Source organism: Mycothermus thermophilus (genome assembly GCF_041956435.1).
Source record: "Mycothermus thermophilus strain CBS 625.91 unplaced genomic scaffold VTJ04scaffold_3, whole genome shotgun sequence".
In the NCBI taxonomy this organism is placed as follows: domain Eukaryota; kingdom Fungi; phylum Ascomycota; class Sordariomycetes; order Sordariales; family Chaetomiaceae; genus Mycothermus; species Mycothermus thermophilus.
In genome coordinates, this window is record NW_027191429.1 from 2,732,140 (window position 1) to 2,760,000 (window position 27,861).

General features: G+C 55.1%; 11 protein-coding genes across 11 annotated transcripts; 4 read left to right on the top strand and 7 right to left on the bottom strand.

Moving 5' to 3' along the window:
* Window positions 1-3,779: 3,779 nt before the first annotated feature.
* VTJ04DRAFT_5126 (uncharacterized protein) lies at window positions 3,780-4,463 on the top strand (the record flags this gene model as incomplete). Its single annotated transcript, XM_069363208.1, has 3 exons — window positions 3,780-4,023; window positions 4,094-4,312; window positions 4,375-4,463. The coding sequence occupies 3 exons, from the start codon at window positions 3,780-3,782 to the stop codon at window positions 4,461-4,463; spliced, it is 552 nt and encodes a 183-aa protein (XP_069220077.1).
* Window positions 4,464-5,666: 1,203 nt separating this feature from the next.
* Window positions 5,667-7,171, bottom strand: VTJ04DRAFT_5127 (uncharacterized protein; the record flags this gene model as incomplete). Its single annotated transcript, XM_069363209.1, has 3 exons — window positions 5,667-6,254; window positions 6,366-6,472; window positions 6,556-7,171. The coding sequence occupies 3 exons, from the start codon at window positions 7,169-7,171 to the stop codon at window positions 5,667-5,669; spliced, it is 1,311 nt and encodes a 436-aa protein (XP_069220078.1).
* Window positions 7,172-8,930: 1,759 nt separating this feature from the next.
* On the bottom strand, window positions 8,931-11,003 carry VTJ04DRAFT_5128 (uncharacterized protein; the record flags this gene model as incomplete). Its single annotated transcript, XM_069363210.1, has 5 exons — window positions 8,931-9,128; window positions 9,245-9,968; window positions 10,037-10,148; window positions 10,247-10,515; window positions 10,609-11,003. 5 exons carry the CDS (start codon window positions 11,001-11,003, stop codon window positions 8,931-8,933), a joined length of 1,698 nt encoding a protein of 565 aa, XP_069220079.1.
* A 798-nt stretch (window positions 11,004-11,801) lies between these two features.
* VTJ04DRAFT_5129 (uncharacterized protein) lies at window positions 11,802-13,902 on the bottom strand (the record flags this gene model as incomplete). Its single annotated transcript, XM_069363211.1, has 3 exons — window positions 11,802-12,931; window positions 13,014-13,742; window positions 13,809-13,902. 3 exons carry the CDS (start codon window positions 13,900-13,902, stop codon window positions 11,802-11,804), a joined length of 1,953 nt encoding a protein of 650 aa, XP_069220080.1.
* A 656-nt stretch (window positions 13,903-14,558) lies between these two features.
* On the bottom strand, window positions 14,559-15,134 carry VTJ04DRAFT_5130 (uncharacterized protein; the record flags this gene model as incomplete). The annotated part of the gene is made up of 1 exon (XM_069363213.1): window positions 14,559-15,134. One exon carries the CDS (start codon window positions 15,132-15,134, stop codon window positions 14,559-14,561), a length of 576 nt encoding a protein of 191 aa, XP_069220081.1.
* Window positions 15,135-16,714: 1,580 nt separating this feature from the next.
* Window positions 16,715-19,372, bottom strand: VTJ04DRAFT_5131 (uncharacterized protein; the record flags this gene model as incomplete). The annotated part of the gene is made up of 1 exon (XM_069363214.1): window positions 16,715-19,372. One exon carries the CDS (start codon window positions 19,370-19,372, stop codon window positions 16,715-16,717), a length of 2,658 nt encoding a protein of 885 aa, XP_069220082.1.
* A 950-nt stretch (window positions 19,373-20,322) lies between these two features.
* VTJ04DRAFT_5132 (uncharacterized protein) lies at window positions 20,323-21,095 on the top strand (the record flags this gene model as incomplete). Its single annotated transcript, XM_069363215.1, has 2 exons — window positions 20,323-20,416; window positions 20,485-21,095. 2 exons carry the CDS (start codon window positions 20,323-20,325, stop codon window positions 21,093-21,095), a joined length of 705 nt encoding a protein of 234 aa, XP_069220083.1.
* A 35-nt stretch (window positions 21,096-21,130) lies between these two features.
* Window positions 21,131-21,923, top strand: VTJ04DRAFT_5133 (uncharacterized protein; the record flags this gene model as incomplete). Its single annotated transcript, XM_069363216.1, has 3 exons — window positions 21,131-21,134; window positions 21,327-21,506; window positions 21,553-21,923. 3 exons carry the CDS (start codon window positions 21,131-21,133, stop codon window positions 21,921-21,923), a joined length of 555 nt encoding a protein of 184 aa, XP_069220084.1.
* A 35-nt stretch (window positions 21,924-21,958) lies between these two features.
* VTJ04DRAFT_5134 (uncharacterized protein) lies at window positions 21,959-23,060 on the top strand (the record flags this gene model as incomplete). The annotated part of the gene is made up of 3 exons (XM_069363217.1): window positions 21,959-22,013; window positions 22,078-22,166; window positions 22,209-23,060. 3 exons carry the CDS (start codon window positions 21,959-21,961, stop codon window positions 23,058-23,060), a joined length of 996 nt encoding a protein of 331 aa, XP_069220085.1.
* Window positions 23,061-23,169: 109 nt separating this feature from the next.
* Window positions 23,170-24,225, bottom strand: VTJ04DRAFT_5135 (uncharacterized protein; the record flags this gene model as incomplete). The annotated part of the gene is made up of 1 exon (XM_069363218.1): window positions 23,170-24,225. One exon carries the CDS (start codon window positions 24,223-24,225, stop codon window positions 23,170-23,172), a length of 1,056 nt encoding a protein of 351 aa, XP_069220086.1.
* A 1,662-nt stretch (window positions 24,226-25,887) lies between these two features.
* Window positions 25,888-27,016, bottom strand: VTJ04DRAFT_5136 (uncharacterized protein; the record flags this gene model as incomplete). The annotated part of the gene is made up of 4 exons (XM_069363219.1): window positions 25,888-26,030; window positions 26,095-26,269; window positions 26,327-26,653; window positions 26,720-27,016. 4 exons carry the CDS (start codon window positions 27,014-27,016, stop codon window positions 25,888-25,890), a joined length of 942 nt encoding a protein of 313 aa, XP_069220087.1.
* Between the last annotated feature and the right edge of the window lie 845 nt (window positions 27,017-27,861).

Sequence of the window (27,861 nt, forward strand, 5' to 3'; positions counted from 1 at the left end):
TTGAACATCCTTGAACACTCAGGAGCGTCGCAAAAATACAAAGTAGGCAGCAAGACACCTGAAATGCCAAATAGCGACTGACACAACTATATTTCTAGGTTAAGTTTATTTTTAGAGAAAACTTTGCTCACTAAATATGACTTTTCTCATTTGGCACGATGATTCCCCTACACCCCTAACCCTCCACACACCTCCAAAACCATGGGAGCACTTGACAGAGATGTTCCAAGATCCAACGCTCCAAGCTCTCACGTTTTCTTCACTTTATGTCTACTTAGTTTTTTAGCAAAAGCCCAAGCAACTCCAGAAACTCGGGATACGAAGTAGATGCAGAAAGGCTTGTTGATGCTCTGGCAAGGCGGCGCAAGTAGGCTACGAGCCCTAACCCTCTCTTACCAGGCTCTGGTCGCTGGCCGCCAGTGGATTTGGTCACGTGAGGTGAGCAAAGAACATATTGTTGAACCCGGCCGCAGGTCGGAGGCTGTCTCGTAACTCCAGCCGTTTGTTGCAGCTGTACGTGGGGGCGGGAGGGTTAGGTTGTGGTGTGCCTTGCAACCAAGACCGCCCGTTCAACGCACCGCGAGGACGGGCACAGCCGCGCGCAAGGTCTACCTAGTCACTCCATCCCCCCTTTGCCATCGCGTGTCGCCGCCTGGTCCGACATGAGGGAAGCCTTGAACTTGCTAGAACCTAGCTTCATCCCCAGGTACCAGGCTTCACCGTGGCCTCGATGCTGATGGCTCACAGTGTTTGCATGACTTTGACACAACGGAACCTCAAACTCTCTGCAGCTGAAAGATGAGCCGAAACAAATCCTGTCGAGGGCGTTTGCGGGTGAGGGTTCTCTGTAGTTATATATACGCTCACGACCACTTCCTCCCACCGACAACAGACCCGAGAGCGATCTCCCCATTCGTGCGAGGAAGAAGGTTATCCCTCACGTGAGCTAAACTTGCCAGATCAATCCCATCGGTGAACGGTTAAACTGTCTTGGAAAGTCCTCTATCCTCCATGCTGCAGGTCCTGTTCCAAGATTCCACCCTCGGAGACTCCAACAAGGTCCATCCTTGCGTAACCATGTTGTCCTGGCGACGTCACGTATTTACTACGACCCGAGATGACCACTTTTCTTCAACTACATCCAACTAACCGATAAGTGATTCTGAACAGTTCAGCCATGTTCTGATTACCAGCATGGCCCTGCTGGTTGTTAACGCCTCGAGTGCAGTTAGGACACCGCACCGGAAGCATGGAAACACCGGCGACTTTGAAGTTTGGACAATATAGACTGATGTTGCCCTGTCCTTTGCAAACATTCTGATCACGGTTCTGGGCCTAAGGTCCCTTTTTGGTGGCTTTCGGTACCCGTCGGCGAGCTGCGGATGGGTCGTGTCAACATTGGTATCTCAAGCGCATGGAACCCCTCAAGCCCAGAGGTGCTGGCTTGTCATGAGCCATGGTGGATAGACATCCCGTGGTGGAATGACTGGGCTGAATCATTGCAAGCTAGGTTCAGTTCTCTATCAATTCTTATACCGTTAGCAAATTGCAGGTTGGAGCTGTTGGATGACAGGAATGAATCAGTATCCGTACGTAGTAGAGTGGTACCTATCTTGGGCTGGAGGAGTAACATCTTAGCTTTGTCGCAATCCAACCTGTCGCCCGGCACTGGTGGCATGGCTACTATCGAGGGTGCAGTATTCACTGCAACGTACCCACCTAGGTAATTATGGATGTACATACATAATTAAGGTACATGCATATGGAGTAACAAAACCAGCGCCGCGAACCAAAGTCTCGAGTCGGGAGTTTATAGTGCCCGCGCACTCCGTTCACACCAACCTGTCTTGAGGAAGCGCATGCAACTACTTTCCGCAAGACAATCTTCACTTTACCCCGCTGGGGCAAAGCAGCGTAGATCTGTCGGTGGCTGGATCGCACTACTTAAGCCACAAAATCACCCCCGCAGCCTCGAGCATGGGGTTGGTGCGGAGGGGAAGAGAACCCCTCGTTGAATACTTTTCGAGACTCGACAGCCAACATTTCTCACCATGACCTCAACACAACACAGAGAAACAAAATATAAACAGACATTCCACTTCCTCTTGGTCATCTTGGTAAAGAGAAGCAGACGAGGACCTGCCTTTATTCACATGTCCAAGACCACCGACAATGTTCGGTCGCTGAGCGACATCCAGCCTGGTCTGGCTTCCTAAGCGCCCGGGCGTGGGGAACTAAGTATGTACTTACCTAGCTATTAGCTGAGTTTGAATGTGATGTGAAGATGGCGGGAAAAAGGCTGCGGGACTTTCAGCACTCTCGCGCGAGGCCAGAAACTTTGTCCGCTTTTATTTAAGCTTGCTTGTCCCTCTCTGCTGGAGGACGCTGGCGCTGTTCCCTTTTGTTCCGGATGCTTGCCTGAGCCTCAGCAACACCAGCTACATGCCACCATCTCCGACGAGGGACACCCTGAGCGCCAATCAGCCCAACTCTTTTGGATTTGGGGAAGGAAAGCCTCTCCGCACGATGACGTTTGTCGCATCGTGGTTCTGCAAAGGCTCGTGGCATGGCATCGTCTTCGAGAAGTCACAACTCCCAGCACGCCGAGCGCTAGATGCCGATTCCGCCGTCCTTCTTCCTCTGCTTTCCTCATTCGCGGCATCTGCCGGTCGAACAAACCCGACCTTTCACATTTTCCTGCTTGGACCGTTGAAGGTCTGGCGTCGAACATGGCGGGGCTTCTGCCCAGGTGATGACACCGATGGGTGGCCAATGGATGGATTGAATGGCCCACCCCAGACGCCGTCCCCGAGATGTCGGGGTGTAACCGACGAAAGCCAGACTTAACCTAACGGTACCGCAAGGGATCGCTGCGACCATCTTGTGTCTGCGCCATGTCTCTTTCTGTGCCTGGAAGCGATGTGTCCTTTTTTTTCGTCGCTGTCGTGATTTGCAAGGACCGATGTTGGCGTCGGTTGCCGAACCAGGGGTTTTTTGTGCCGGGACGAAAACACAAGGGGAGAATCGACCATGGTTCGCCCGTTAGCGTGATCCCTCCGTTCCTCCACCCTTCCACCCTACCGGTAGTACGCCTCACGGACTTGTGACTTGCATCCCAAGGCGTTCGGTCCATATTCCACCTCACAACAAGCGTTTTGTCTTCGACCTCGATCTTTCGGCAAGGTTTGCAACAATCCGCACACCGTCTCCCGCCTAAGAACGGTGCAGCCTCTCCCCTGAGCAAAGTGCACTTCCCAGTCCATCCTTCATCATCCGCACGAGTAGCAGGCAAGTCCGCCGAGCTCGCAGTAACCTCAGATCGCCGCCGACATCCACGACCAGTCCGTGCAGACTCCCACCGCACACCGTCAACGTTCCTAAAACAGCCGGGCGGTTTCCCAACAACGACCATCACCGCCGTCGTCCGAAAAACTCCCGTCCTGCTCGTAGTCTGGTCACCTGGCCGGGGAGATCATTGTCGGATCGCCGAAACACTTTCGCCGGAGCCGTACTCAACACGGCATCGCCCTTCCTGGCATCGTAGTCGGAAAATCATCGTGTGTCGGACCGATTCAAAGGACGCGGAAGCGCATCGCCGCCGTTGAGCAAGTCTACCCTCTCCGTCACGCCTGGCCGCCGCATCGCCGTGCCAGCCAGCCAGCATCACCAGCACCACGCCCTCGAGCATGTCCGTGTCGAGCCCAAGCAAGAACCTCGTCGTCCATCTCCATCAACACAAGCCCATCGTAAGCTGCCGTGTGCCGTCAACGCTGGCAACCATGTTGGATACCAGACCAACAGCCGAGAGCATCGAGTTTCTCGTGTCTCACATGGACCATACCGGGCAAGGAGGGCCTCCGTACCCGGCCACGTATCCGGCCACGCTCAATGATGACGAAGACCTTCGTGCTCTAACCGGCGAGGTCGAACAGCATGCTCAGGGCCAGAAGCCCGCTGGCCCAACCGGCCCACAGGGGGGTGGTTCCATGCCGTTGGGTGCCCCATTGATGGGCGATGGTAAAGGTAGGTCATCATCCCATCCCAGCTGCTTGCCCCTTTTCATCGTTGACAGCTTGTGCTCACATCCAGACAGGCAATGCCCCTGCCCCAGGGCACGACACCGCAGTCGGGGCCACCCCGCCGTCGCTTGCCCCGACCCCGATGATGCTGCTCGGCGGAACGATCATCAGTGAGCCCCTTGAACCTATCGCCCCCGACTTCAACCCGCAACCGCAATATCCGGGAGCTCCGGGCCGTCATAGCCAACATGTCGCAATTCCACTGTCTGTGATCCTGATGAGAGATGGTAGCGGTAGGTCTTCGTCCCATCCTTGACCCGACTTGAGTGGGCGGTTCTAACGCGCGTGATGACAGCTGATGTGCCTGTTCCACGGAACAACATTCTGCCTGACGACGAGTCGTCATCGGTTGTCGCGAACGTCGACCCGGATGACTTGGGATGACTTGGCTCGGCGCAACGTGGAACATTGACATTGTCGATCGGGGATGGGCCTGTTCTTTGTCTGTCTTCATCTTCCATCTTCCACTTTCCTCCTCCCCTCTCCCCCCAACAAAAATAGAAAAAAAAAAGAAAAAGAAAAAAAAGAAAAAGAAAAAGAAAAGAAAAAGAAAAAAAGAAAAAGAAAAAAAAGAAAAAGAAAAAAAAGAAAAAGAAAAAAAGAAAAAGAAAAAGAAAGAAAAAAAATATTTTTACCTTCGTCTTGCTTTTCTTGTTTTTCTTTCCATTTCTCCTTTTGGTTTCATTCATCCTGAGAAGGCATTCAACCATGGCATCATGTTGGAAAGGTACATAACCACCTCCTTGCCTCGGCGGGATCGTTAGGAAGTTGGTCTGCTGCTGTGCCCGATTCCTCGCGCGTTGGGCGATGCGGAGATGGAAAGCCTGGTTCTGCGAGCAAGAGAAGCAAACCGCAGCGTTCTTGCTATCTCACAGCCGACCACGGTTCTCTATCATTCCGGCGAAGTGCTCCTCGCGTTGCTTCGAAAAAGCCCTCGTGCGTTGGGGTCTTGGGGTGGCACAGCGTCTATAACCCACCCCAATCGATTCCTCCGAGGGGAGACAAGGTGTTTGGCGTTGTCGGCGGGTTCACAACCCTATCTGCATTTTGGGCCATGGACACGGCGTAGGGACTTGGAAATGGTTATAAGGGCGGAGCATGTTTTATTTGGGTGGACGGACTTGGCTTGGACTCTAGCACGATGTAAGCAAGTGGCTCTTGGATGCACAATGACAGACTCAGACTGTTTCTCAACGGCAGTACAAGGGAGGAGTGCCATACCTGGACATTTGCGAGTTGATCGTGCAACAATCAGTGCACATTCGTCATACGATGAAACAGAACCTCCCCGAGACCCGAGCACCCCGTGGAGTGGGATATATGAATCTATGCAGCCGGTCTAAGACATATCTTGAAGACAAGAGTCAAGGAACAAAGAAGTTCTGGGCGAACGAAGAGGTAATGTTTCCCTCCAAAGCACTGTGTCCTTGCATTTGGCTGATGTGCAGTTTTCCATCTTCTGTTTGTCCCAGGTGGAGAAAGGTTGGATGCGGGGTCGCAGTGAGCCGAGTGGTGATAAAGCAGAGGGTTTTTGAACCCTGCATCATAGCAGGCATTAGGTATGTCCGCCACTCACACCTACCTGCCTTACCTTCTTCTCCCTGACCCGAATCTTGCCAGCCGTCTCCAAAACGACCTTCTCTTCTCCTCTCGCACCACCACGGTGGAAGCTGGAGATCCCTTCTCCTCCTCCACCCGGAGCGAACGAGGCTTCTCCCCAAAGCCATGCGGCCCAAACTCGCACTTCACCCGGGTCTCGTCCCAGAACACATAGGCGCGCTCGCGCAGCCAAAAACTTTCTGGATGCACCACGCTCTCGGCGAGGGGGTAGATTTGGTGGGCATCTCGCCAGGCTGAGAAGGGGCCTAGGTCAACATCTTGGTCTTGCTCGTCCCCATCCCCTTCCCACGGGCGGTCACCGCGGCTGGCACTGCTGTCGCTGCTGCTGCCTTGCTGCCTGCGACAGAGCTGACGGAGCTCTTCCTCCGACCAAGCGCTGACAGGAAGGTTGAAGCGGCTGACCATATCGGGGTCCTCGGGTGATTTATAGGCCCGACGCATTTTCTCGGCGAGGGTGGTCCAACAAAAGAATCCTCCGTATCTCAGCAGCTGGAATTTTTCGTTGTCGGATGGGGCGTTGAGAGTCCTGTGGACATATATGACTCCTTGCTCGATCTGTTTGTTCGAGAACGGATGGGTCAGTAACACGCAAACTCGGTACAGTTGACACCCGACCTTGGCCAGCCTTCGCTTTCATGTCCAGGCAGGAAAGAAAAGGGATCCGACCCAATGCTGTGTCCAGTTCTCGTCACGATCGAAACTGGGCATACGACCGATGGTTGTGCCCCATACCGCCCATTCGGACATGTGCGCGGATGCTACTTTGTGGCATGCTGGACAGGAGAAAAGAAGGGATACAACGTCAGAACATGGCTGTCATCTCTTCGGGGACATTGGAAGGCGAGTGCTGACGAACCTTTAGAGAACCGAGCCTGCAAATACTGGTACACACAGGCCAGCTGTTCGTTTTCCCAAGGTGCGTGGCGTAGGAAGTACCAACTATACATTTCCTCTTCGAAAGGCCCGGGGTTGCTCAGCTTGGACAAAGCGCAACACAGCTCAAACCGGTAGAAGCCCTGGCAGAACCGGAAGTATTCTGAAGGTGAGAGTTCCCTTGGAGGATTCGACGACGAGATGTTGGATAAGGCGGTGAGAGAGAAGTCAATGGCAAGTTCGTGGATTACGTCGTGGTTCAGGCTCAAACACCGGATCACATCTCTCGGGAGGGTCGCGAATCGAGCACTCAAACGCTTCGGGTGGTCATGGAGTTCGTCCAGCAAGGGGCGAGCGGCATCGGTGCGTGGGGAGTGCATGGGCTTGAGGCTCCAGATCCTGGCCAGCGTGACGACATAGGGGAGGAGGGCGGGTGTTATTTGTCTCTGGATGACCGAAATCTCAATCCCGGGGACTTCTTTGAAGGCGGCGTAGAAATGGCGGCATGTGAGGAGAGCAGACTTGAGATCATCAGGATGATTCAGGCTTGCCAAAATGACCGCGATGGTCTCGCAGGGCAATCGGCTGATCGAGGTCATGACTGCAGTTATGACTGAGGCATCTGAAACCAAAAAGGAGGCTCAAGGAGAAGGTTCTGAAACGGGAGAAGCACGCCTGGCAACTACGTACGACAAAGTGTCTGTCTCGCCGACACAAAGCAAAGAACGCGAAAGAGAAAAAACTTGACAGAAGTTGGATGGCGCGTCGGCGCGGTGGGCGCCCAGGGTTCATCATTAATTAGTTCCTTACCGAAGTAAGCCCAGGGTTAAGGGGGGCGTCCGGCTCGGGATCTCACCACCCGAAGGATCGGCACCTCACCCGACCGCCACCTTGCCTCTTTCTGCCCATCACCAGGTTCAGGACGCTGTCCTGGGTCGCCGTCCTGTGTCCTCCTTAAAACCTGTCTCCCCCTTTAGGCCTTTGGATAGGTCATCTTAAAGACCCCACAAAGGCCCTCTGTTACCCACCCAGCAGCACCACCTCCTTTCCTCCCGCAAAACCGCGCAGTTGCCCGAGAACCACCTGCCGTTCTCGAGACTTCCTGGAGTCGACTATGAGAATGGACTGGCGGCAATTGCAGTGATCGAAGCCAGATCAGGAGGTACATACATACATCCCGTACTGTGTAAGCAGTTTTGTGGTGGCAAGCTCGACAAGTCCAAGATGGCTTCCACCAGTCAATCGTTGAGCCTGCCGAGAACCGAAACCCCAAACCCGGTTTCTTGGATGTCTCTGGCCTCAATTGAACCCTGCTGAGATTAATTTGACTTCAGCTGTGGTGGCTTGAACAAAGCACTGTGCAGCTAACAGGCAAACAAGATCCCGGAGTCAACGAAGAGTTGGCAAAGTCCGCAGGAGGAATTGGGCCAACGCAAAAATCCTCCGACCACCCGACCACCGAGTGTTCGGAGGGCCGGAAAAAATGTCAAGACATCATCGTCGTCGTCGTCGCTTGCTGCTTCTCAGGATTGTGGGTCCACGCCCGGCCCATAGAGTTGGCTGCAGCTAGCTCGGAAGCTCCCGTCGGGCCTGGGGCACCCCCGCAAAAGGAGCAGGGGGTGAACCATGTAGGGACCGCTCGCAAGGGACAAGGGGGAACCCGCTCTCGGAACCTTTGCTGGCAACGAAGAGCCTTCAGGTGAAGAAGCGGTTGACATAGGAAGCGGGTAGCGTCAGTGTGCGGGTTTCTGAAATGCCTGATAAGATGTGAGCATCTGGTGTCAAGGAGGACGAGAAGGCTTCGCTCACTAGTCAGGAAATCATAAGCATTTTCCAGGTCATGGTATACCGAAAATGCATACATACACAAAGGTGGAACAGAATCGCTACTGTATCTGGACAAGGCATATGAGGAAGAGGAGAATGATGCATATCAAACTACAAACACCAAGGGACAACTTGACGTTTGGAACATTAGCACCCAAAGGTCTCTTATACCTAGCTGATGTCCGCCCAAGGCCACCTAGACGGCCATGATCTCGCGCGCGCTAAGCAATATCCCAAACAGCCTCACGTCTGCAGCCACGCGCGCTTGGGACAATGATGAGCCACAATGTCGGCAATATCGGCTATAACCCACTGCGCTGCACCCCGTTTACCTCATCGCGCATGAATGGAATACTTTGTAGTGCCTCCACGGCCTGGGAGTATGGACCCATCTAGCAAGAATTCTATCAGTCACCGGGCCCCTATAACTACTTTGCTTTCCCTCGCCATCCGATCACCCAGGATCAAGGGGGTAAGTAAAACCCCTGACATGTCCAGCCAAATGTCCAGACATCCTATGACCTCTCAGACTCATAGGAAACCACGACGGCTATCCAGAATCTCCCCCAGGCCCTTGGCCGCCCGGACAAGAGCCTCCTCTTCCTCCGTGTAGCTGGCTCTCCGGACCACGTCCGATCTTTCCCATGGACTCGGAACCACCGGCCAATCCGGCTCGCAAACGGTCCCTGGCGCGGGAAGAGTGCCGTTGGTGAAATACGCCTGAACAACCTGCGTCGAGCACAACGATATTTCCGCAAACAATGTATGCTGCGATCATATAGATGCTTGGTTAGTTTTTTGTCGCATAATAACCTCAATTGATCGTAAGAGCAAAGCAAACTTACGCCATATCCATTATGCCGCAGGACCACGCTCCCCTCCAGCCCCGCGCTCATATTAAACGCGCTAGCCATGGGCGTGGCAGGGTCGTACGAAGTCCCGACCAGCAAAACCGGCTTTTTGGTCTTCACCGGCGGACCGTCCACCTTGAGCGGGTTGACGCGCTCCTTGGCCGGCATGTTCCAGTGGGCGCATCGAGTGGTGAAGCGGAGAGGCAGTCCGTCCCCGGAAATCCAGCTTTTGACGCGCATTTGTTCAACGACGGGTTTCACCTCCTCGAGGGTGGCGCTGTGGATGCGATCCGGCTTGTCGGCGCACCAAATCCCTACCGTCCTGTCCAGGATGATGTCTTCCAACTCCGCCTTGCGCTCATAATTTGCGATCACGCTCGCAAAAGATGTATACTCAGTGCCTTCGCCGTCGAGCAGCACGGTCAGGTCGCGCGTCATGATGGCATAGACGAATTTCAGGATGGTCGGCCAAAACCTCGGCATATATAGGAACTGGAAAACTGCGTCTTTAACGTTGCCGTACTCGATCAGGTACGGTCCTGCCGGGAGCGGATTGTACTTCAGGTCGGTTTCCATGAAGTCAACGAACGCCTCCTTCGCGGCTGACGCGGATGGGTAGTGGAGGGCAAGGGTACAGGGCTCGGTTTGGTTCCGGTAGAAGCAAGATGCGAAGAAGCCATCAAGTACGGCGTCGGCGTCCTCCAAAAAGTCGAGATTCCTGTGTTATACAGTCAGTGAGTGAGCACCTAGCAGAGCTCGGCCGCTAGCCGTGGGTCATCAACCTACCAGCCGTCGAAGTACTCGTGGGGGTTCACAATGCCATCCAGAAGCATGCTTTCGATGCGATCGGGGAACATGGAAGCGAGCACTGCGCCCACAATCGAACCATACGACATCCCTAGGGAGGTGGGCATTGTTAGTCCGAACACCAGCCGCCGCCCCACCCCCTTCTTCACACAATGATGTGGAGAGCTTGAGATGTCGAGAGATACTCACCCCAGTACCTCACCAGCCCAGCCTCCTCCCCGCCCAAGGCCTCCGCCACCTGCACGATATCCCGAACATAAAATGACGTGCCAATGTACTTCCCCATCTCTCCCATGCGCTTGTAGCAATCATCGGCGACCACCTTGCCCATCGCCCAGAGGCGGCCCAGCGACGTATCCGACGCTCTGCCAACCTCGCGCGAGAGCACCGTGCTGATGATCCGCTGAGCCTCGTCGTCGGGCCCGTAGCAACTAAAAGGGATGGTGGTACCTGTGCCGCTGTTGGGGTCGAGAACGGTCACGTATGGTTAGCATCTTTGTTCCGGTGTCGCCTGGTATCTATTTGCGTTGATATGGAGGTCATGAACCAACCGAGGATCAAACACCAGCAAATCAAACTCCCCGCCCGACAGGTCCTGCAGCCAGTCCGCCGCCGCGGCGAAGGATTCACGGGAGGGCTCTCCGGGTCCTCCAAAGTTGATCTGGATTGTGCCCTTCGCGGGCTGCGTCTTGGCAGGCATGCGCACAAGTTCGAGGCGGATTGTCTCGCTCGAGTTGGACGTGTAGTCGAGCGGCACATACAAATCACCGCAGGTAAGCTCCGTCCTGTTGAAGGTATCGAAGCCGCGCCCCTCGCATGAACCCCATGTGATCTTGCTGGGATGGTGGTGGCATTGGGTATTGGTACACGGGGTAGGAGAGCCGGTCGCCAGCGTCGTGGACAAGAGCAAGATGAGGGCAGGAAGGCGCAGTGTACGAGAGGGCATGGTGTTGGGAGTGGGCAGTCAACCAGGTTGAATGGAGGTGGTTGGGAAGCTCTGGGGGCGATGCGCATGATACCAAAGGAAATCAACATTCTTATATATTCCTCAGAACCGTCGTTCTTGCCCCGGACGTCTACGATAACACTATCATCGGGCGACATAGAGCCCATGTCCTAATCAAACAAGTGCCGCGCAGCGGACCGTTCCATTCTGTGCCGCCGTCCATGACGCAAATGATTGAACCCGCAGCGAAGGACATGGGATCGTGCAGCGTCTTGGCTGGTGTACAATGGTCGTACATACATGCCAAAAGACGGGTAGAACCGAGCTTAATGGTTAAACCCCTCTCTGTTAAGGCTCAGCCTCATTGGGCGTCTCACCAGGCGCAGCCGTCTCTTCTACTACCTGACTAGAAGAGCAAGATGCCCGGAGAGCAGGGGCTTTGTGCCGTGGCGTAGTCGCTGACGGTGAGAACATGACCACGAACTACATGTTATTGCTTATCGAATCTCTCAATGATTGGCTGCAACGAAACCGAGGTGATAGCGAGTTGTATGTACAAAAGTGCCGGGTGTTGTTGACCCAAATCCCCGGTTCAACGCATAACGTACATGCTATGATGGCACCCAAGCGTGAGGGACGGTTCAAGCAGGTGTTCATTTGTTGACCTGTCTTGCCTGCCCAACATACCTGAACCTCCCATTTCAAATCAAGACTCGAACGGCCATGAGGAGCATCACGAGTGCAAACTGATGGGAAACCGATGCGGGAACGGTCATACCGACATGTGTTTCAAGACGTCTAATGCTCGTGAGACCTAACCGCCCCTCCAGTTTCAAAGTCCTCCTTCGTTCGTCTCAACGAGGTAACGACAACCTTTTTCCAAAACGAACCGCCCTCCCACCTCCAATTCCCAAACTCCCTCCGCATATGACCCCAAAGCACCTTCACAACCACCCAGTAGTGCTCAAGAATCACCAAAACTGCCCAAGTAACGAACCCCAAAACAACGGAGCAAACCACAAATACCCACACCGGCGGGCCGTCCTCGTCGCCAAGCTCTCGGATGTTCATGCCGAACACGGACGTGACGAAGGTCAGCGGTATGAAGACGGTGGCGAGGCGCGTCAGCTTGGTCACGTCGTGCGCCTCGGCCATGGCCTTTTCGGATTCGCGAACCGATGCGCGGTGCGCCGCGACGGACATTGCTTGGGCACAGTCCTGGAGCACCGTTTCTGCGCATCGGAGGGCGTGTTGGTAGTCGGCGAGGATGAGTTTGACGAGCGTCGCCGATTCTTTCGGGTTGGCTGCCAAAGCGACGGGGCCTTGAGTCAATATTTCTTCGGCGTCGCTCCGTTGGTAGTTGGTCGACCCTTGGTCCAAGCCCTCCCCATCAGCGGGGGCAACAGACGCCCATGTCGACAGGCATCTGATGGTTGACTTTAGGTACTGGATATGTCGCTTGAGCACTTGCTGGTTGTATAATATGTTCTCCAGCTTTGGCCGGGCGTCATTCCTCCCGGCTCCGGCCACATTGTCCCAAAGATTCAGCTCGTCCCTCACGGTTGTATCGATAAGCTGGATCAGGTCCATCTCGGATGCGGCCGCGAGACGAAAGAAGGGACTGAGGGCATAAAATGGGTCGTGGACGGCTCTCTTGAGATCAATGACTCTGTAAGCCGCCTCGAGAGCGCCCTGAATCAATGACAACAAGCCGTTATCTTCTGCTTTCCGGACCTCTGGTACGTATCTGGCGATGGGGTGCTCGATAGCCCTCGTGCTTCTTTGAAACAATCTCCCAGGTGTGTTGGTTGACAATGGACAATAGGTATCCTGCAGTGTTGTGGAACGAGCTTCCCGGCCCTTGAGTATTGCTGTGAGTGCGGCAGGTCCGGGGCCAATCCATGTGCCTTCGTCAGACCAAATGATAGCTTGCGGCATTAATATTCGGGTTAGCTTTTGAACGCCTATTCCGATTATATCAAGGAAATCAGGGGGGATAATGCCTATTACCCATCCAACCAGTCCCTACACGATGAAATCCCATCGACAGGCCATGTTCCACAGAGAAGAACCGGCTGTTATGTATGGACGCTTCCCGAACAATGGAATCGGCATTGACCATCTTGTCTATGCCCAAGTCGGCGAAATCTTCCAACTGCACCTTCAAGGCCCTGGCGATTCGAGATCTCGCAACCTCAATGTTAAACTCCGACCTGCTCAGCGGACGCTGACCAATCCGAGTTATCTGGAGCGACACCATCCCTCCATGGCATGATGGTAGGACGTGAGTTGCCGTGCGCCGATGAAGCTGTTGATCAAAGGCTGACCTGTAAATCAAATGCCGGCGAAAGAACTCCGGATCGATCCGGAACCTCGCCCCGAGCAGAGCAAGCCATTCGGCAGAGAGATGGCCCTGAAGCAGCAAAATCACAAAGTGATCCGAGTCTGGGATGACCGAATCCCCCAAATCACGAAACTCAGCGGCCGTGTCAAAAGACAGTTGAGCAACGCTCTTCTCCGACGCTTTGTAAACCGTTGCAAACGGCACGAACCGTGGAAACTTGTGCTCCTGGGATGGGGGCTTTGGGGGCAGCGGATCGAGCACCGTATCGCGCTTCCACCATGGAGGGTAATAAGCCCAGTGATGCCCCCAGAGTAAGGTCCCCAGCATGTCATAGTCTTTGTGTCCATCATAAAGGCTGGAGTCCATGACAAGCCTGGCATACTCCAACGCCGCTGCTTTTGTTTGTATGGTCAGCTTGTCGCTCCTGATAGACGGCAATTAGGTCTCCCTTTCGTACATACATTTGGAAATGGGTTCGCCGCGGTCCAGGGTCTCGACGTTGGAGCCGGCCGTGCGAGGTCGTTTCTCATGCTTTTCGGGATCTAGAGTCGCCATGATGAGCATGAGCTGGGACTCATTATACTGATAACTGGCGTTAGAACAACAGAGCAAGTTGGTATTGGGATGAGGATGATCGCGGTCTTGGAGGTTTGGCCAAGGGTCCGCAACTTGAGGGGACGATTTGGTAGCGCGCAAATCCCAACCGCGTTCGTGTCCCTCCTCTCACCCATGCCGCACGCTCGCATCGCAGTCACAGAACCGTCCAATGAAACCCTTCAGGATTCCCAGAGGAGACTTTGAACTCAAGGATAGCAAACGCTTGGCAACTACCAGGTAGGCAAGCATTCGGGGACTGAAAACATAAGTGTGCTCGTTCCTCAGTCTTGCAGCATCAAACACCGCTCTCACAAAACGCTCGACCAAGCAACAACCGTTGTGACAATCTCATGGGCGCTTCCCTAATCTTTTCACTGATCTGACTGCCCGTTTACTCGTCACATACTCCACATTTCTCCAGTAACAACACCACCCTCATGTCATGAGTCCAGCACTGTCCCTGTCTCCTCGACATCAATTTCGAGTTCCCTCACTTTTCCCTTCCACAGCCCAAACCAACCCAAACAAAACCAAACAAAAACAAAAGCAGAACCAAACCCCCAAACTCCCAAACAACCAAAACAAACAAAGCCCAAAACAATCCCCTAATCAACCTACTTCCCCACCCCCCTCATCTGCCCGCGAACCAACAAACCCCCACCGCCCGCCTCAAGCACCCTCCACCTCGCCTCCTCCGCCATGCTCGGCACCCTCAGGTCCGACACGGCGGGGTCGTCGCGCCAGAACAGGTAGATCTCGCCGTGCTGGTCGTAGATGGCCTGCAGCGAGGGGGCGGAGCAGCAGTAATAGCTGTCCTTTCCTTTCGTGCTGTCGTCGCCGCCGTCGGCATCTGTGGGAACGGTGGAGTCTTGGGCTGGAGTTGGCTTCTCAGATGGTGGTTCTGAGGTGTTGGCGAGTAATAAGTCCAAGGTCGAGTTGAAGCGCGCGCAGGCGCCGCAGCGCCAGGTGGTTGGCAGGCGGAGGGACGGGGTTGTGGTGGTCGTTGTTGGCAGGTCGTCAGGGAAGGTGGTGGAGGTGGGCGAGGAGGAGCGGGAGGACGACGGGGACGAGTCGTCCCATGTCCAGGTCCATTGGGTGACGGGGATGGTTGCTGGCGGGAAGGGGGAGGGTTTTTGTTGTTGTTGTGTGGTGACGGTGAGAGGGGTCCGGGATGGTGGTGATGGCGTCATTGTGCAGGACTTGGTATGAGGTTATTGTGGGAGTTGAGAGTAATTTCCGCGAGTTTGGGAATGGATGCAACAGCGGGAAAGATGAGATGAAAGTGATCCAGGTTGTTGGGTATAAGGGCAATGAAATGGGCTTGTCAATTAAACCTCGAGGTGTGAGAATTGGATCAAGAGGTGCGGCACAGGAAGACAGAACATAGTAAGCATGTAAGCTTAGGGAGGATGGGTGACCTAGATAAGCCAAACCACACAGCCACCACCCCCTTCCAGACCCCGTTACGCGATAACGAATCGCGTTGGAATTGGAATGAAACACCTAAGTATGTACAGCTATGGTAATTCACCCAAACACACCCCCCGCCAGCTCCGGAGGGGCGGAACTCGACGTGGGGAATCAAGGGGTGCAGGATGCAGCGGGACCTGTGATCACTCAGATATTATTAGTAGATGTCATGTCCCAGACCCCCGATGCCCTCTGCCGACCAAGTCCGAGAGCGAACGAGGTCGATCCCGGATGTGGCTCCGGATTGTGATTGGGGCGTGGCCGATGGGAGGGGCAGGGGCAACAACCTATGGAGCTGCAAGTCTAGAAGCGTTGAGGATGTCATTAAAAAACGTTGAGCCTAAAGCCTAAATGATGCCGAGGTCACCTGGACTGCTGGCTTGCGAGGCCTCTTTGTACGGAATATGGCCGGATTGGCGGATGTGACGGTTTTACTCAGTTAGGGAAACAACTCCTTATATTATTCATCACGTCTTGCTTTGCTAATAGGACGAGCCCCATTGATGTTAGTCAAGTGCTGGATGATGTTTGTATGTACAAGTCCCCGTACAAGTGCAAGGTTGTCTACGGATCTCCCCAACAACCCCAACTCTCAAGTCTTGGCTACGGCGGGCCAGGCACGTGCCAGTCACCTCCCTCAACTGCCCTGCAGCTTGCCCACGTCCAACCAAGACATTCTTTTCTCTGATTGGCATCGCGAGCGCCAAAGCCACCGGAGTTACCCCAAATGACGCTGGTCGGAGAGCGTTCACATGGGATGACGACAACTCGGATGAAACGGGATGAGATAAGATATTAAGAAAAGATGGAAGAGGAGGGGACGACATAAATAGCCGATCACCACTCGATGCACATCATCGGACCAATACCCTTAGACCCGACAGGACACAGCAGACGTCGCACTTGCGAAGTGTCCATCCAGGCAATATCTATAAGTAGACATTCCAGATCGAGCATGCCATTTATGCCCGGCACCTCTAGCCGGCAACCGTGGGGTGTGTGAAATGTCGCATTTGGAGTTTGAGCCTCCAGGTTGGTTCGTGCATAGACGACATTGCAGTGTGATATCGAAGTGCACCATGGAATAACATCTAACCCCTTCCTCGCTCACCTCCGTGCTAAGGATCACAAAAAGCCACGATGACGCCAGATCCTTCAGGGAATATTCCTTCCCTTTTCCAGAACCCCAGTAATAAGCACCCCGTACCAGCCAGCCAACTTTTAAAGCCGAGGTTGCCCCTCCGATTCTAAGTATCCCTGCCTTCCTATCCATGTATCGCAAAGCTTCCCACCTACGCAGTCACTCATAGTCATCATCACCTCCATTGTGGTCCCCAAACGGATCAAAGTCCTCCTCGCCCTGATCCGCGTAGTCATCCTCCTCTTCAAACCCGTTCGGCGGCTCCTCATAACCCTCCTCCTCCTCCTCCGGCTCCGAGTCGTCGCCCTCAAGAGGAGCCAACGCGCGCGCCGCCCTCTCGCGCATCGTCGTCGCCGCAGCCGCCGCCAAAGCCGTCGTAGAATCGCCGCCATTGCCAGCACCCTCATCCTCGCTGCTCCCCGCATCGCTCCCCGCCGAGCTGGGCAGCGCGCTCCGGCTACCCACCGAGCTGGCGGTGGTTGTCCCGCCATACGCGCTGCCGGGGCCCTTCTTGGAGAACTCAAACAGGTTCCCCATGCGCGAGTAGTCGAGCTTGGTGCTGATGGCGCGGGTGCGCAGCATGTTCTGGGCGGCCTCGGTGGCGGATCCGGCCGGGGTGGCCTGGCCCTCGCCGATGCGGGGCTTGCGCGTCCGCGCGCGCTTGGGTTTGGCGGGCTTGTTCTTGGACAACTTCGCCTCGAAGATCTTCTGCTGGACCTTTCGCAGATAGTCTTTGTTGTTGTTGACCCAGATCTGCTCCCTCGTGCGTACCTCTTCCTCGGGCACCAGGCAGTACATGACCTCAGGATCGTCGGCAAACTCATCCTCGCGCACGATCGGGTCGTCCGAGACTCGGGAGGGGGGTGTAGCCCAGGAGGGTGCGGGGGTTGACTCGGACTGCTGCGCGGTGTGGTTGGAATCGGCGTTGCTCACAGTCGGAGCTGCGCTGTTGGTGGTTGTCGTAGATAGCGGAGAGGCCGAGGTGGATTGACTAGTCTGCGCAGCGGCCTCGCGTTCCCTGCTCTTCTCGATATCCCTGGCGACACTGGCCGAGGCGCCGATCAGTGCCGGGTTTGCCAAATGCTGATTCATCTCCTTCTCCAGGTTCGACTCGTCCAGTTCCCACTCTTCGTCAATGACAAGCTTCGGCTTTTTACTCTTCCTCCCCCTTTTTGCGCCGTCGGAACCGCTCTCCTGGCCACTTCCGGGGACGGATTCCGCGCGGGGAGCCCTTGGCTTGATTCGCATGTTCTCCATACCCGGAAGTTGAATCCCCTGCGCGGCCGCCATGGCGAGCTCGCTGTTGGCATCGATCTCAATCTCTTCAGGTTCGTCGTCGTCGTCGTCATCGCTATTCTCCGGTGCATCGCCAAAGTCGTGGGCCAGTTGCTTCAGCTGGTCGTCTTCGTCGCGCGTGGCAACGGTTGCAGCAGCCAAATCGTCGGCGGTTGGTTTCCTAAACGGAACGGCAAAGCCATCCTTGTCCACCGCAGGAGTCGGTTTCTGCGCTGTAGCCCCGTCGTTGTTCTGCAGAGCTGGGTCGATGGGAATGGACGCTGCTGGTTGCCCGTCGGCAGCGGGCCCTGGTTGGTGCTGCCCATCTTCGCCCGTTCGTTGCCGCTTGGGACTCTGTTGCTCCTCATTGTCCGCAGGCTGGGGGGCTGCTGCGGCTTTGCGTTTCCTGCCCTTCTTGTGCTTTTCCTGCCACTCCTTGGTCTGTTTGTAAACAAATGGCGGGTCAGCCGCCGCCTCTGGGAGTTTCTCGGCCTCATGAAACTCGCGGATGGTCATTTGCGCCGAGGGCACATTCGCAAATTCCTCCATGCGCTCCTGCAGAGTGGCCATGGTGACCTTGGCAATGTAAACCACCTCGCGCACGGTGCGCCGGTAGTTGTGAGCTCGAGCAGCCATGATAAGAGCGGCGCCGCAGATGCCGGCAGGACGGCGGCCGTGGGTGATGTTGTCATGGCGCATGCGCTGGGCAATTCGAACGGCCGAAAGAGCCACCTTGTTCGTGTCGTGGAGGAACTCGAGTTTGCTGGCAAAGCGAAAGATGAGATCTTCAATGATGATGGGTTTGGTGCCCTCCTTGAGGTCATGGAAAGTGGCGAGGAGGTCCTTGTAGCAGCGGCCCAGCAAGAACACGTCCGTCTTGATGATGTCGGCAAAGTCGATGAGCATGACGCGGTTGTTATCCTCCTTGCGGCACATGGCGTACACACAAACAGCCGCAACGGTTGCCTTGCGTCGGCCTTGGATGAAGTTTCCGTTGGCAGCCACCTTGTAAAGCTGAAATGCCTTGTCGGCGACGTGGGGTGGGATCTGCAGCTGGTGGGCGAACTGGTTCATGAGCTGCTTGGCCTCTCGGAGGCTGCGCTCGCGGGCCTCGCTTGCTCCGGCGCCAGCGACGCGACGGAAGGCCAGGCCACTGGCGGTTGGGCGGATGGAGCCCTGATCGGCGGCGACATAGCTGCCGTGGACGACAGCAGCGCCGTTGGCAGTCTCGCCGAAGGTGACCTCGGCGACGATGTTGCTCTCATAGTAGACGCGACCGCAGTTCTGACAGGCACCATCCCTCACGTCCGACTTGTCGCACTGAGGGTTCTGGCATACTGGACGAGAGGATGAACGCGCGGTCTGTCCCTGTGCCTGAGCAGCTGGTGCGGTAGCCGCGGGAGCAGGGATAGGAGCGTCGGACGCGACGGATCTCTCGCGAATCCGCTGCTCGCGCTCCATGATGCGGGCAATCCTGTTCGGGGCCTTCGGCTTGGACTTGCCGGGGCCCCTACTGGACTTGATCACGGGAAGCGAAGACATTGTCGACGTTTGACTGATGATCGAAGGGAAGATATCAGATCCGCGTCGAGGCCCAGAAGCTGGCTCATAGGGGTCGTGGTGATGAGAGTGAGCGAAGAGCGATGAATGTGTCGAAGATGGAAGATGGCCGGTTGACTCAGACGGGGCGACAGTCCGGCAATTGAGGCAGTGCCACTCCCCACGGAGCAGGATTCGGACTGCTAGATCCTCTTCTACTGAATATCAAAAGAAAGCCAAACCCCTGAAGAAGAAATCGTGATGGAGAGAAGGGTGTAAGACGATTGGTGAGATGAGCCAAGAAGCTGGGGATACTGGCGGCCGAGGATTGTCGAGGGAGTGGTTTTGGCGGGGTGCAAATCTGAAAAATCTCGAGTTGGCCGAGTGGGGTGCGTGGGAACAATCGAAATTCTTTGTGTGGGGCGCTTGTTTAGTCATCGGAGCAGGGGCCAGAGAGGTTGGGTGTTCGATTTGGCCTGGAGCTCGATTTTTATTTCCATTTTCACAATTTCCAAGACAATGGGGAGAGCCGGACACCCACAAGTAACTTGGAACTGAACCAAACGTCTGTGATACCATCCACTCCTTGGATGGCTGCGTGGTGTATCCGTACAATCCATTCTCTTCATCTCTCTAAATCATCGGTAAAAGCCCGGAAAGTGTGCGGACCCACGGACCGTGGAGGTGTCTGCTGCTCCAATTGAAGACGCCCCGCTCCGGATGTCTCATGGCGGAGCTGCCATGAACAGCAGTGATGGTGTGCACTTCATTATATTACTTTCCATGTTGTTCACATGAACTTTGGCGTGAACATTTCACTTGAATCCCAAATCGTCAAATAGGTATAAAAAGCCATTCTTGTCTTGTTCCGAGCCAACAGTCCTTCTGTGCTCCTGGTGAAATCCTTAGCGTCAACAAAGAGAGAGCAAACTCGAGTCCCACTCTTCAGAATCATGTCCTCCTCCTCGTCCTCCGACACCTTCACCATCACCGCCGACCCCGGCACTGACATCTGGCGCAAGCCACCCTCCACCAACGTCTTCAACGGCATGTCCCTCTCTCTCCCTGCTTCCCACCAATCTCAGTCCTTCATCCCAACTAACCCCCCTTTCCAGCTCCATATGCACCCACCCGCTTCCCACCAGGATGTGAACCCCTCTCCCCCGTCCCGCCTTCCAAAATCCAGGTCCGCGCCAGCGGTCGCCTCGACCGCTTCCTCTCAGCCCAGCTCTCCTTCAACTTCACCCCGACCCAACAATACGACCAAGCGGGCTTGCTCCTCACCTTCCACGACGACGGCAACCGGTTCCGCCTCCCCGGCGAGTCGCCGCCGAAGTGGATCAAGACGGGCATCGAGCTGTACAACGGCAAGCCACGCCTGTCCACGGTGTCGTGCGACAACTGGGCGGACTGGTCCGTGACCGACTTCCCGGACGTTGCTGAGGCGGGGCAGAAGGTGGGCTGGACGACGATGCTGATTGAGAAGGATAAGGACGGGAATGGGACCGGGTTGTGGGTGTATCGAGTCCTGCCTAACGGGGAGAAGGTGCCGTTGAGGGAGATTTGCTGGGTGTTTGGGCTGCTGGGGAAGGGGGAGGAGGACAGCGGGAATTGGACGGTGGATGTGGCTGCGATGGTGGCGAGGCCGGCGAAGGAGGGGACGGAGGGGTTGACGGCGGAGTTTAAGGGGCTGGAGGTTAAATGGGCCGAATCGAGGGAGGACTAGGGAGGAAGCTATATATCAGTGGTGCCTTGGAAGCAATGAGTTGAACAGCACCGGTAAACTGAGGAGGTCAGCCAGATCTACCGCTCGACATCAAGTACTCAAAGCAACACCCCCTTAGCATGGCTTGGTTGAGCAATCCGTGGGAGGAACTGAGGGATCATACTACAGCATAATCCAAAGGAATACTTCTTCAGTCACGCAATCACAAAGCAGAGTAAAGCATCATCTGAGGCGGCCGGAACTTCTTCCATTACCCAAACCCTTCAAGCCGCCGCTCTCTCGGAGCCGGCGCTTGTCAAGACCCAAACCGGGACGTCATATACTTGTCCATATGTATGTACAGCCAGCACGAAGTCATGACGTGTCATCCTCAAACCATGCCTCCCCCAACTCCGTGCTATGCCATGCCATGTCATGCCATCCCAGCCCAGATCCGGATGTTGACATTATTAAGTAGGTAAGAAATCCCAGCCTCTTTTTCCCTCCTTCTGCCGGGTATCATGTGGCTTCATCAAGAAGCGTTTTGCTTTACCTTTCCCTGCCCGACAGAAAAGAAAAAGAAATAACCTCATCAGTGTATTCATCATCATCATTGTCGTTTCGGGGTCATCACAGTCGTTACAAACGAGTGACTGCCGCAGCAACCAAGCAAGCACCGAAGAAAAGAAAAGCTCCGCGCGGCGGAGAGAAAAGAGAGTCCGCCAGTCACCATGCTGGCCGGGCTGGAGCTTTCCTCTGGGAGTTCTGGTTGATGTTTTGTCGTCGGTGTTGTCGCAAAACCCCCGTCGGAGATGCTCCAGCCAATCCATCCCGCCCCCTCAACTATGATCATCCGGATTGTTTTTTGTAGTTGTCCTTGGCCGATGTTCTTTTTTTTTTGTTGTTTTTCCTTTTTTGTCGACAAGAAGGAAGATTATCGTGCGACGGCCGAGCGCGCTTTTGAGTGGTGTTGTCCGATTTGCGACATGAAGAAGGGAGAGAGAGGACTCGGAGGTTATTAAGCCGGTCATATGCCGTGCGCCTCTCGGTCATCTCCCCTCCAAACACGCCGACTTGTTCCAGTCTGAGTTGGTAAAGTTGTTTATACCGGTTCCGACCCCCAGCCTTTTCTAGTTGAACGCCAAAAAACACAAGTCTTGTTGTGTTGCCCAGAAGCTGAAAAGTCATCACCGTGTTTTGTCCCATCCCAAAAACCGAAAGCCCAGCAGAAAGCAGATAGAGAGCAAGAGGAAAAAAAGAAAAACACAATCCGTGGTTGATGTTCCGGGAGAGGGGGTGTGGTGGGTTCGATATCGAAGTGCGGGTTGTTGGTTGGTGGCAAAAACAACGACGTTGTTATTCTTGTCGATATTTGGACGTCGAGTTATGCAGAGAAAAAGCCCCAATATCTTCGTTGGTCCAGCAACCTCGGTTCCTCCTCTTCCTCCTGATTATTATTTCCACCCTCCCGGGGCAAGACGACGGTCGACTCGCAACCATCCATGCCCGTTACCGGTCCGATGTAAACAAAAACCAGAAAAGCGAAAAAAAGAAACGCCAGTTCCCAAAACCAAAAGCAACCCGCCCCGGTGTTCCCAAGAAACGCAACACAGAACCATCGTCTACCAGAGAAAAAACAGAGAAACCGGGAAATCAGAAGGGGGAGCAGGCAAGCTGCGCGTGAGTTTCTGTTTTGTTCTCCTTTCTCTCCCCCCGCACGCGCTCGCGTCGTGGTTAGATGTCGGCATAATTAGGCCCCTCCTCCTTCGGCTCTCCGCAGTCTTGTATGCAAAATTGGTTGGCCAATCTCGTGAGAAACGAAAGAGAATCTCCCAACGGTGTTTCCAATCTGATGCAAGACGTGGGAGCGTCGTCGAGAGAAGAAAAAGAAAACCCAAGAACCCAAAAACGCCGGACGTCGAACGTGTGGTGAGAGGAGAGAAACTTGAACACAAAAACACACAAACCCCTAAAGAAACCCGTTAACCCATCCTCTGGAAAACAATACACGGTCCCTTAGCATGTCACGCCTGAGGAACGCCAAAAGAAACGAGGAAAAAAACCGAAATCCATCACCCCATGGCAAACCTTCTCTTCAAACCGTCTTCGGGGTGCGCAGGTTGCTCGCCTCGATGACGTCGTCGAGGTGGTTGCACATGGCGACGAACAGGTCGAAGAAGAGCTTTCCGCTGCCCTCGCCGTAGACGTCGTTGCTGCCGCACTTCTCCATCTCGGCCTGCATGGTGCCGCTGCGCTTGAAGGTCTTGCGGCACCGGATGATGAGCGCCAGGTAGTGGGCGCGCAGGCGGCTGTCCGAGTCGGGCGTGTGGCCGTAGCAGTACTGCGCGCTGCGCAGGATGGTGCCGACGTCGATGCCCGTCTGCAACCCTTGCTTGCGCAGCGCCAGCCGCTTCAGCTCCTCCAGCCCGTACCGCTCCGCGGCGCAGTAGATGACCGTGTCGCGGAGGATGTACTGGCCGATGCTTGACAGGTACACGGTCGCCTCGACAGCCGAGGGGATCTGGGGGCTCGCACCTGCGCGGCCGTTGTTGTTGGTGTTGTTAAATTGGGGGGAGTCGTGGATCGTCGGGGTGGTTTGAGGGGTGGCCCGACGAGAGTTGGTGGTGGCGGGGGGGATGAGCGAGTCCTCGAGCTCCCATGCCCCGCGCTGCTTGTTGTGCAGCAGGCGCGGGTAGTAGTCGCCCTTGTACAGGAACTCGAGGACGGCGCTGAAGACCTCGGGCTCCTCGTCCGGGAGCGAAATCCTCCGGTTCTGCGCATCGACGACGGGGCGTCCGCGAAGCACCTTCTCAAAGAAAGGAGCCTGGCAGAGCACGTCCTCGTGCGCTGCAAACAGCCGCGCGTCGGGTCCCACCACCAAGGTGATGATGGGCGACGGGGCGAGGGACTTGTCACCGAGCTTCGCGCGATCCGACGATGAGGGGTGAGATGTCGGGCCGCGCGAGGCCTCCTCGCCCTGGAACGACCGTTGCAATTTCGACGCTTTCTGTTGGGCATCCCGTGTGGAGCCCTTCCTCGTCGTCAGTCTCGCAGACTTGTCGACACGATGCTGCGAGTCCACGGTAGCCGACACTGCCTCCTTGTGGGAGGAGTGGTGGGCGTCTCGGCCTCGAAAAGAGCGCTTGAACATGGCGGCGATTCGTCTGCGAATCGTTTTGGCGGTAGGTAGGTAAAAGAGAGGGGAATTCGGGTCTGAGCCTGATGACGAGGATTTTCTCGATACTTGACTTCGGGATGAGAGAAGCGGGGGTGAAAGGGGAAAAGACTGTCACCACCGATTCTCGACTTGATAGAGAGCGACGAAAAAGAAACGAAGGACTGGCGAGGAGAGAGGTAAGGAAAGGAGAAAGGAGCGAAAGGGGGGAAGAGAGTGCACAAAAAAGGATTGTCGGGGCCCGGGCGGCGTTATCTCCGAGCAATACTCATGAGACAACTCCTATGTTCTTTGCGACCCTGGGTTGTGTGATGAGGGGGGGAGGAAGAAAAGGAGGGAAAGCAGACAAAGCGTGGGGGGGTGAGCGATCTATTTATCCCTGCGCCCCGTCATGATGGTGGTTGGTGGTGGTTGGCGGGAGGGGGGTGCCACGCAGCTGTGTGTGTGCCTGGGGCCGGACGACGGCATCCGGCGGGATACAGGGCTCGAACTGAGCCGTGGAGGGTCCTCATTGGACGGATCAAGGCGGCGGCTAGAGCCTTGGAGGTCTTGGATGCAGCAGATGGACGCTTGATGCAGTAGAACTGCCGCTGGTTTCTGGTGTGAATTGGCGTGAATTGCATCCCAGACTGCCGGGACATTCTCGTGCTAGTGCTAACTAGTCAGGACTCTGGGTAAGGTGCCTAGCTGGGTAGGTGATGCTGCTGCAAGTGAGATGAAGAACGACGGCGAGGCGTACGCCGTGACGACTCTCTCAATCAAACGGGAACTTTGTTCCGAATCGCCTCTCCTTGATGGAAGCTCGTCTCTGAGGATTGGTTACCTTGGGCTAGCTAGGTGACGAATCAACATCCAAGCTGATATGCCCCTCGCTTGATGACAGCGCATCTGCCTCTCAGAGAAGAGCACATGAACAGCGGCCGCCCAGTCAGAATCACCCCTGTTGAAGCCCTTCAGGACACAGCCTCGCTGAGGCGAATGGCTATCTGTTGTCCACCTAGGTCAACGTGTCAATTTGGCGAAGGTGTGGACGGAATATGGCCTCGCCTTACTCTAAGAAACCTTCTCTACAGATCCAAGTCTTTCCAGGTCGTTGGGCCTTGTGAAAATCGGAGACATCCCCGCACCCCAGCCCTCCCCAGCCCGAAAAATGAAGGTGTGGGGCCCGACCGACCTACCCCTGGACATCACCCCTGGCGATGACGACAACATCCACCTCACAGTCAACGTCAACAGACAACCACAGACATCGTGAGTTACGCATGAATTAATAACTTGGATTCCTGTGACTTTGTGAATAATTCCACATTCCATCCCCCCAATGGTTGAAACATGGGACACGTAAGCCAATATCAAAACATGCTATGCGAAAAGCCAGAGACCATCTCCCGAAGCATGAGGCTCTGTCCAAGATAATGATGGCAACGACTCTGAGATAATGTATCTTGTGTGAATGGGAACAGTAGAGAAATGAGAAAGCCAACAATTACGTCAACCCCGGAAACTTCTCTCACGTTGTGGATGCCGTCCTCATCCTCTCTCGACCCGGCTAGAACTGGTCCCTTTCCTCCTCGGTGTGGTACCTTCAGCCCCCCGAGAACAACCTTCAATAATGTACTTCATGCCAGCTGACGTCGCTCAAACCTGGTCACCCGGTTGACGCTCCTGCTGATGAGGTTGCTCTTGTTCGTCGGCTTGCGAGGGAAGTTGCTGGTACCCATGGCGACCACGACCGCCGAAGCAATTTTTCAGCCTGCTCAGGCCGTGGATGAGACCAATGACTACAGAGGTGACGAATAAGTAACACTTCTCACAACTCAGTTACTAATCCAGGCTTTCACTCACCGAGCACACCCAAGCCCACGAACCCAGCCGCATACGCAATCACGCGTCCAGAGCCGCCCGCCACCTGCGGGTCCAGCCAGACGGGTAGTTTGCCAGTCAAGATACCACCAAAGGCGGCCCAACCAATATAACCGCTGAGGAGGAACACCGCCATAAACACATGGTTGACAAAGTTCTGACTCCTGTGGTTAACAACAGCCTTGGTGGACTAGAATTGTCATGCCCGACTCACCGTGTCAAATTCGATGGAGTTAAGAAACAGAATCTCCACGACGGCGATGAGGGCTGTAATGAAGTGCAGTCCGATGCTCACAAAGTGTCCAAGCAAGCCGTGACCCAAGATGGCACCGCGGCCCTGCAGGGGCAGGGTAACCCAGAAGGCAATGGTATTGACCAGGACAAACACAAGAGCAGCGATGTAGAGCAGGCTGAAAGCAAAGTGCTGGGATGCCGAATCGATGCGCTCGACAGACGGGACAAAGCGCGAGAACCAGAGGGCGCGAGCGCCAATTCCACCACCACCATTGCGACTCCTCCTGCGACGCCAGAGGCACCAGCCCTGGTTGAAGAATGTTGGTGTTAGCCAAGATTGGGAGCACAACAAACAAGAGTACCATCAACTTACCCAGGAGATGATGGCCCACAGCATCTGAAGAAACAGAGCTAGGTTCTTGGCGTCAAAGGGAAAGGTTACAGGCTCGCTCGCTTCGTCAGGATTATCGCAGAGCAGGGCCGCGAACAGTCCCACGAGATAGGTAACAATCGCGGTCCGAGTAAAGAGGACGGTGCGAGACGAGATCCCTGACCATGACGACTCGGAGGCGAGCAAGGACAGAGGGGTAGCATTTTTGGCCTGGCCTGAGAGGAGAGAGGAGCTGGAGCTGTCAGCGAGGAGAGGAGTGGTCTCTTGGGGCGCCGACATGTTGGTGTCAGGGTAAGAGATTCGTCGAGGGTCTTCTGGGAACAAGCAAAATGATCTTGGCAATCAAAGACTGTCGTCGAATGACTTCAAGGTCCAAAACCAAGGTCCAAAATGTGGGTTAATAGCAAAATCGTGGTTATTGAGGAGACAATTGAGATGGGTGGGAGAAGGAGGAAGAGGAAGAGACAACAGATCCCAACGGCAATGCGACGATGACATTTTAATGCTGCAAGATGAGCGCCTTCCGTTCCAACCAAGCATTAAAATCTCATCAACCTCTGGAGGAGATGGCAGCTTTCACTGGGATAAGGTCAGGTAGTACCTCAGGTAAGTGAGGTGTTGGGCCTTCCTGCACATCAATGGAACTCTGTGAGGGCACTTGCGGCCGTCTCGATCCCATGGTGGTTAGTGCTTCTGGCCGAGTGGTCACCCCAAGACGGGCAAACTGCCGATAAGTCAAGTACCTGAGGTCAACAAAATGGAAGTCGTTGTTCTGCGAGTTGGATGACTCCCGTCGGCAGCCTTGTCTGGCTTATACCAAGACAGCAATGGACGTTCTGAAAACGGGTTGGCATTTCCTCCAAGCAACTTTATACTCTGTATCCCATAATAGTCTTGAATTGAATCAGAAAAGAAAAAAGAATACAATCCGTGGTTCAAACATCAAAGGATATTTCTTTTAAAATCACTTCGGCCAGGTCGAAGTTCCGATGTTGAGTCCATCAAGGTTCACAATGTCCCGGAAAGCCGCTCGTAGACTTGGCCAAGACTGCGGAGTGTGGGTCCAGGTCGGCCCCACATTTGGAAGCCAAGATCCCAATCGAGGCCAAGCAGTGCAACACCAA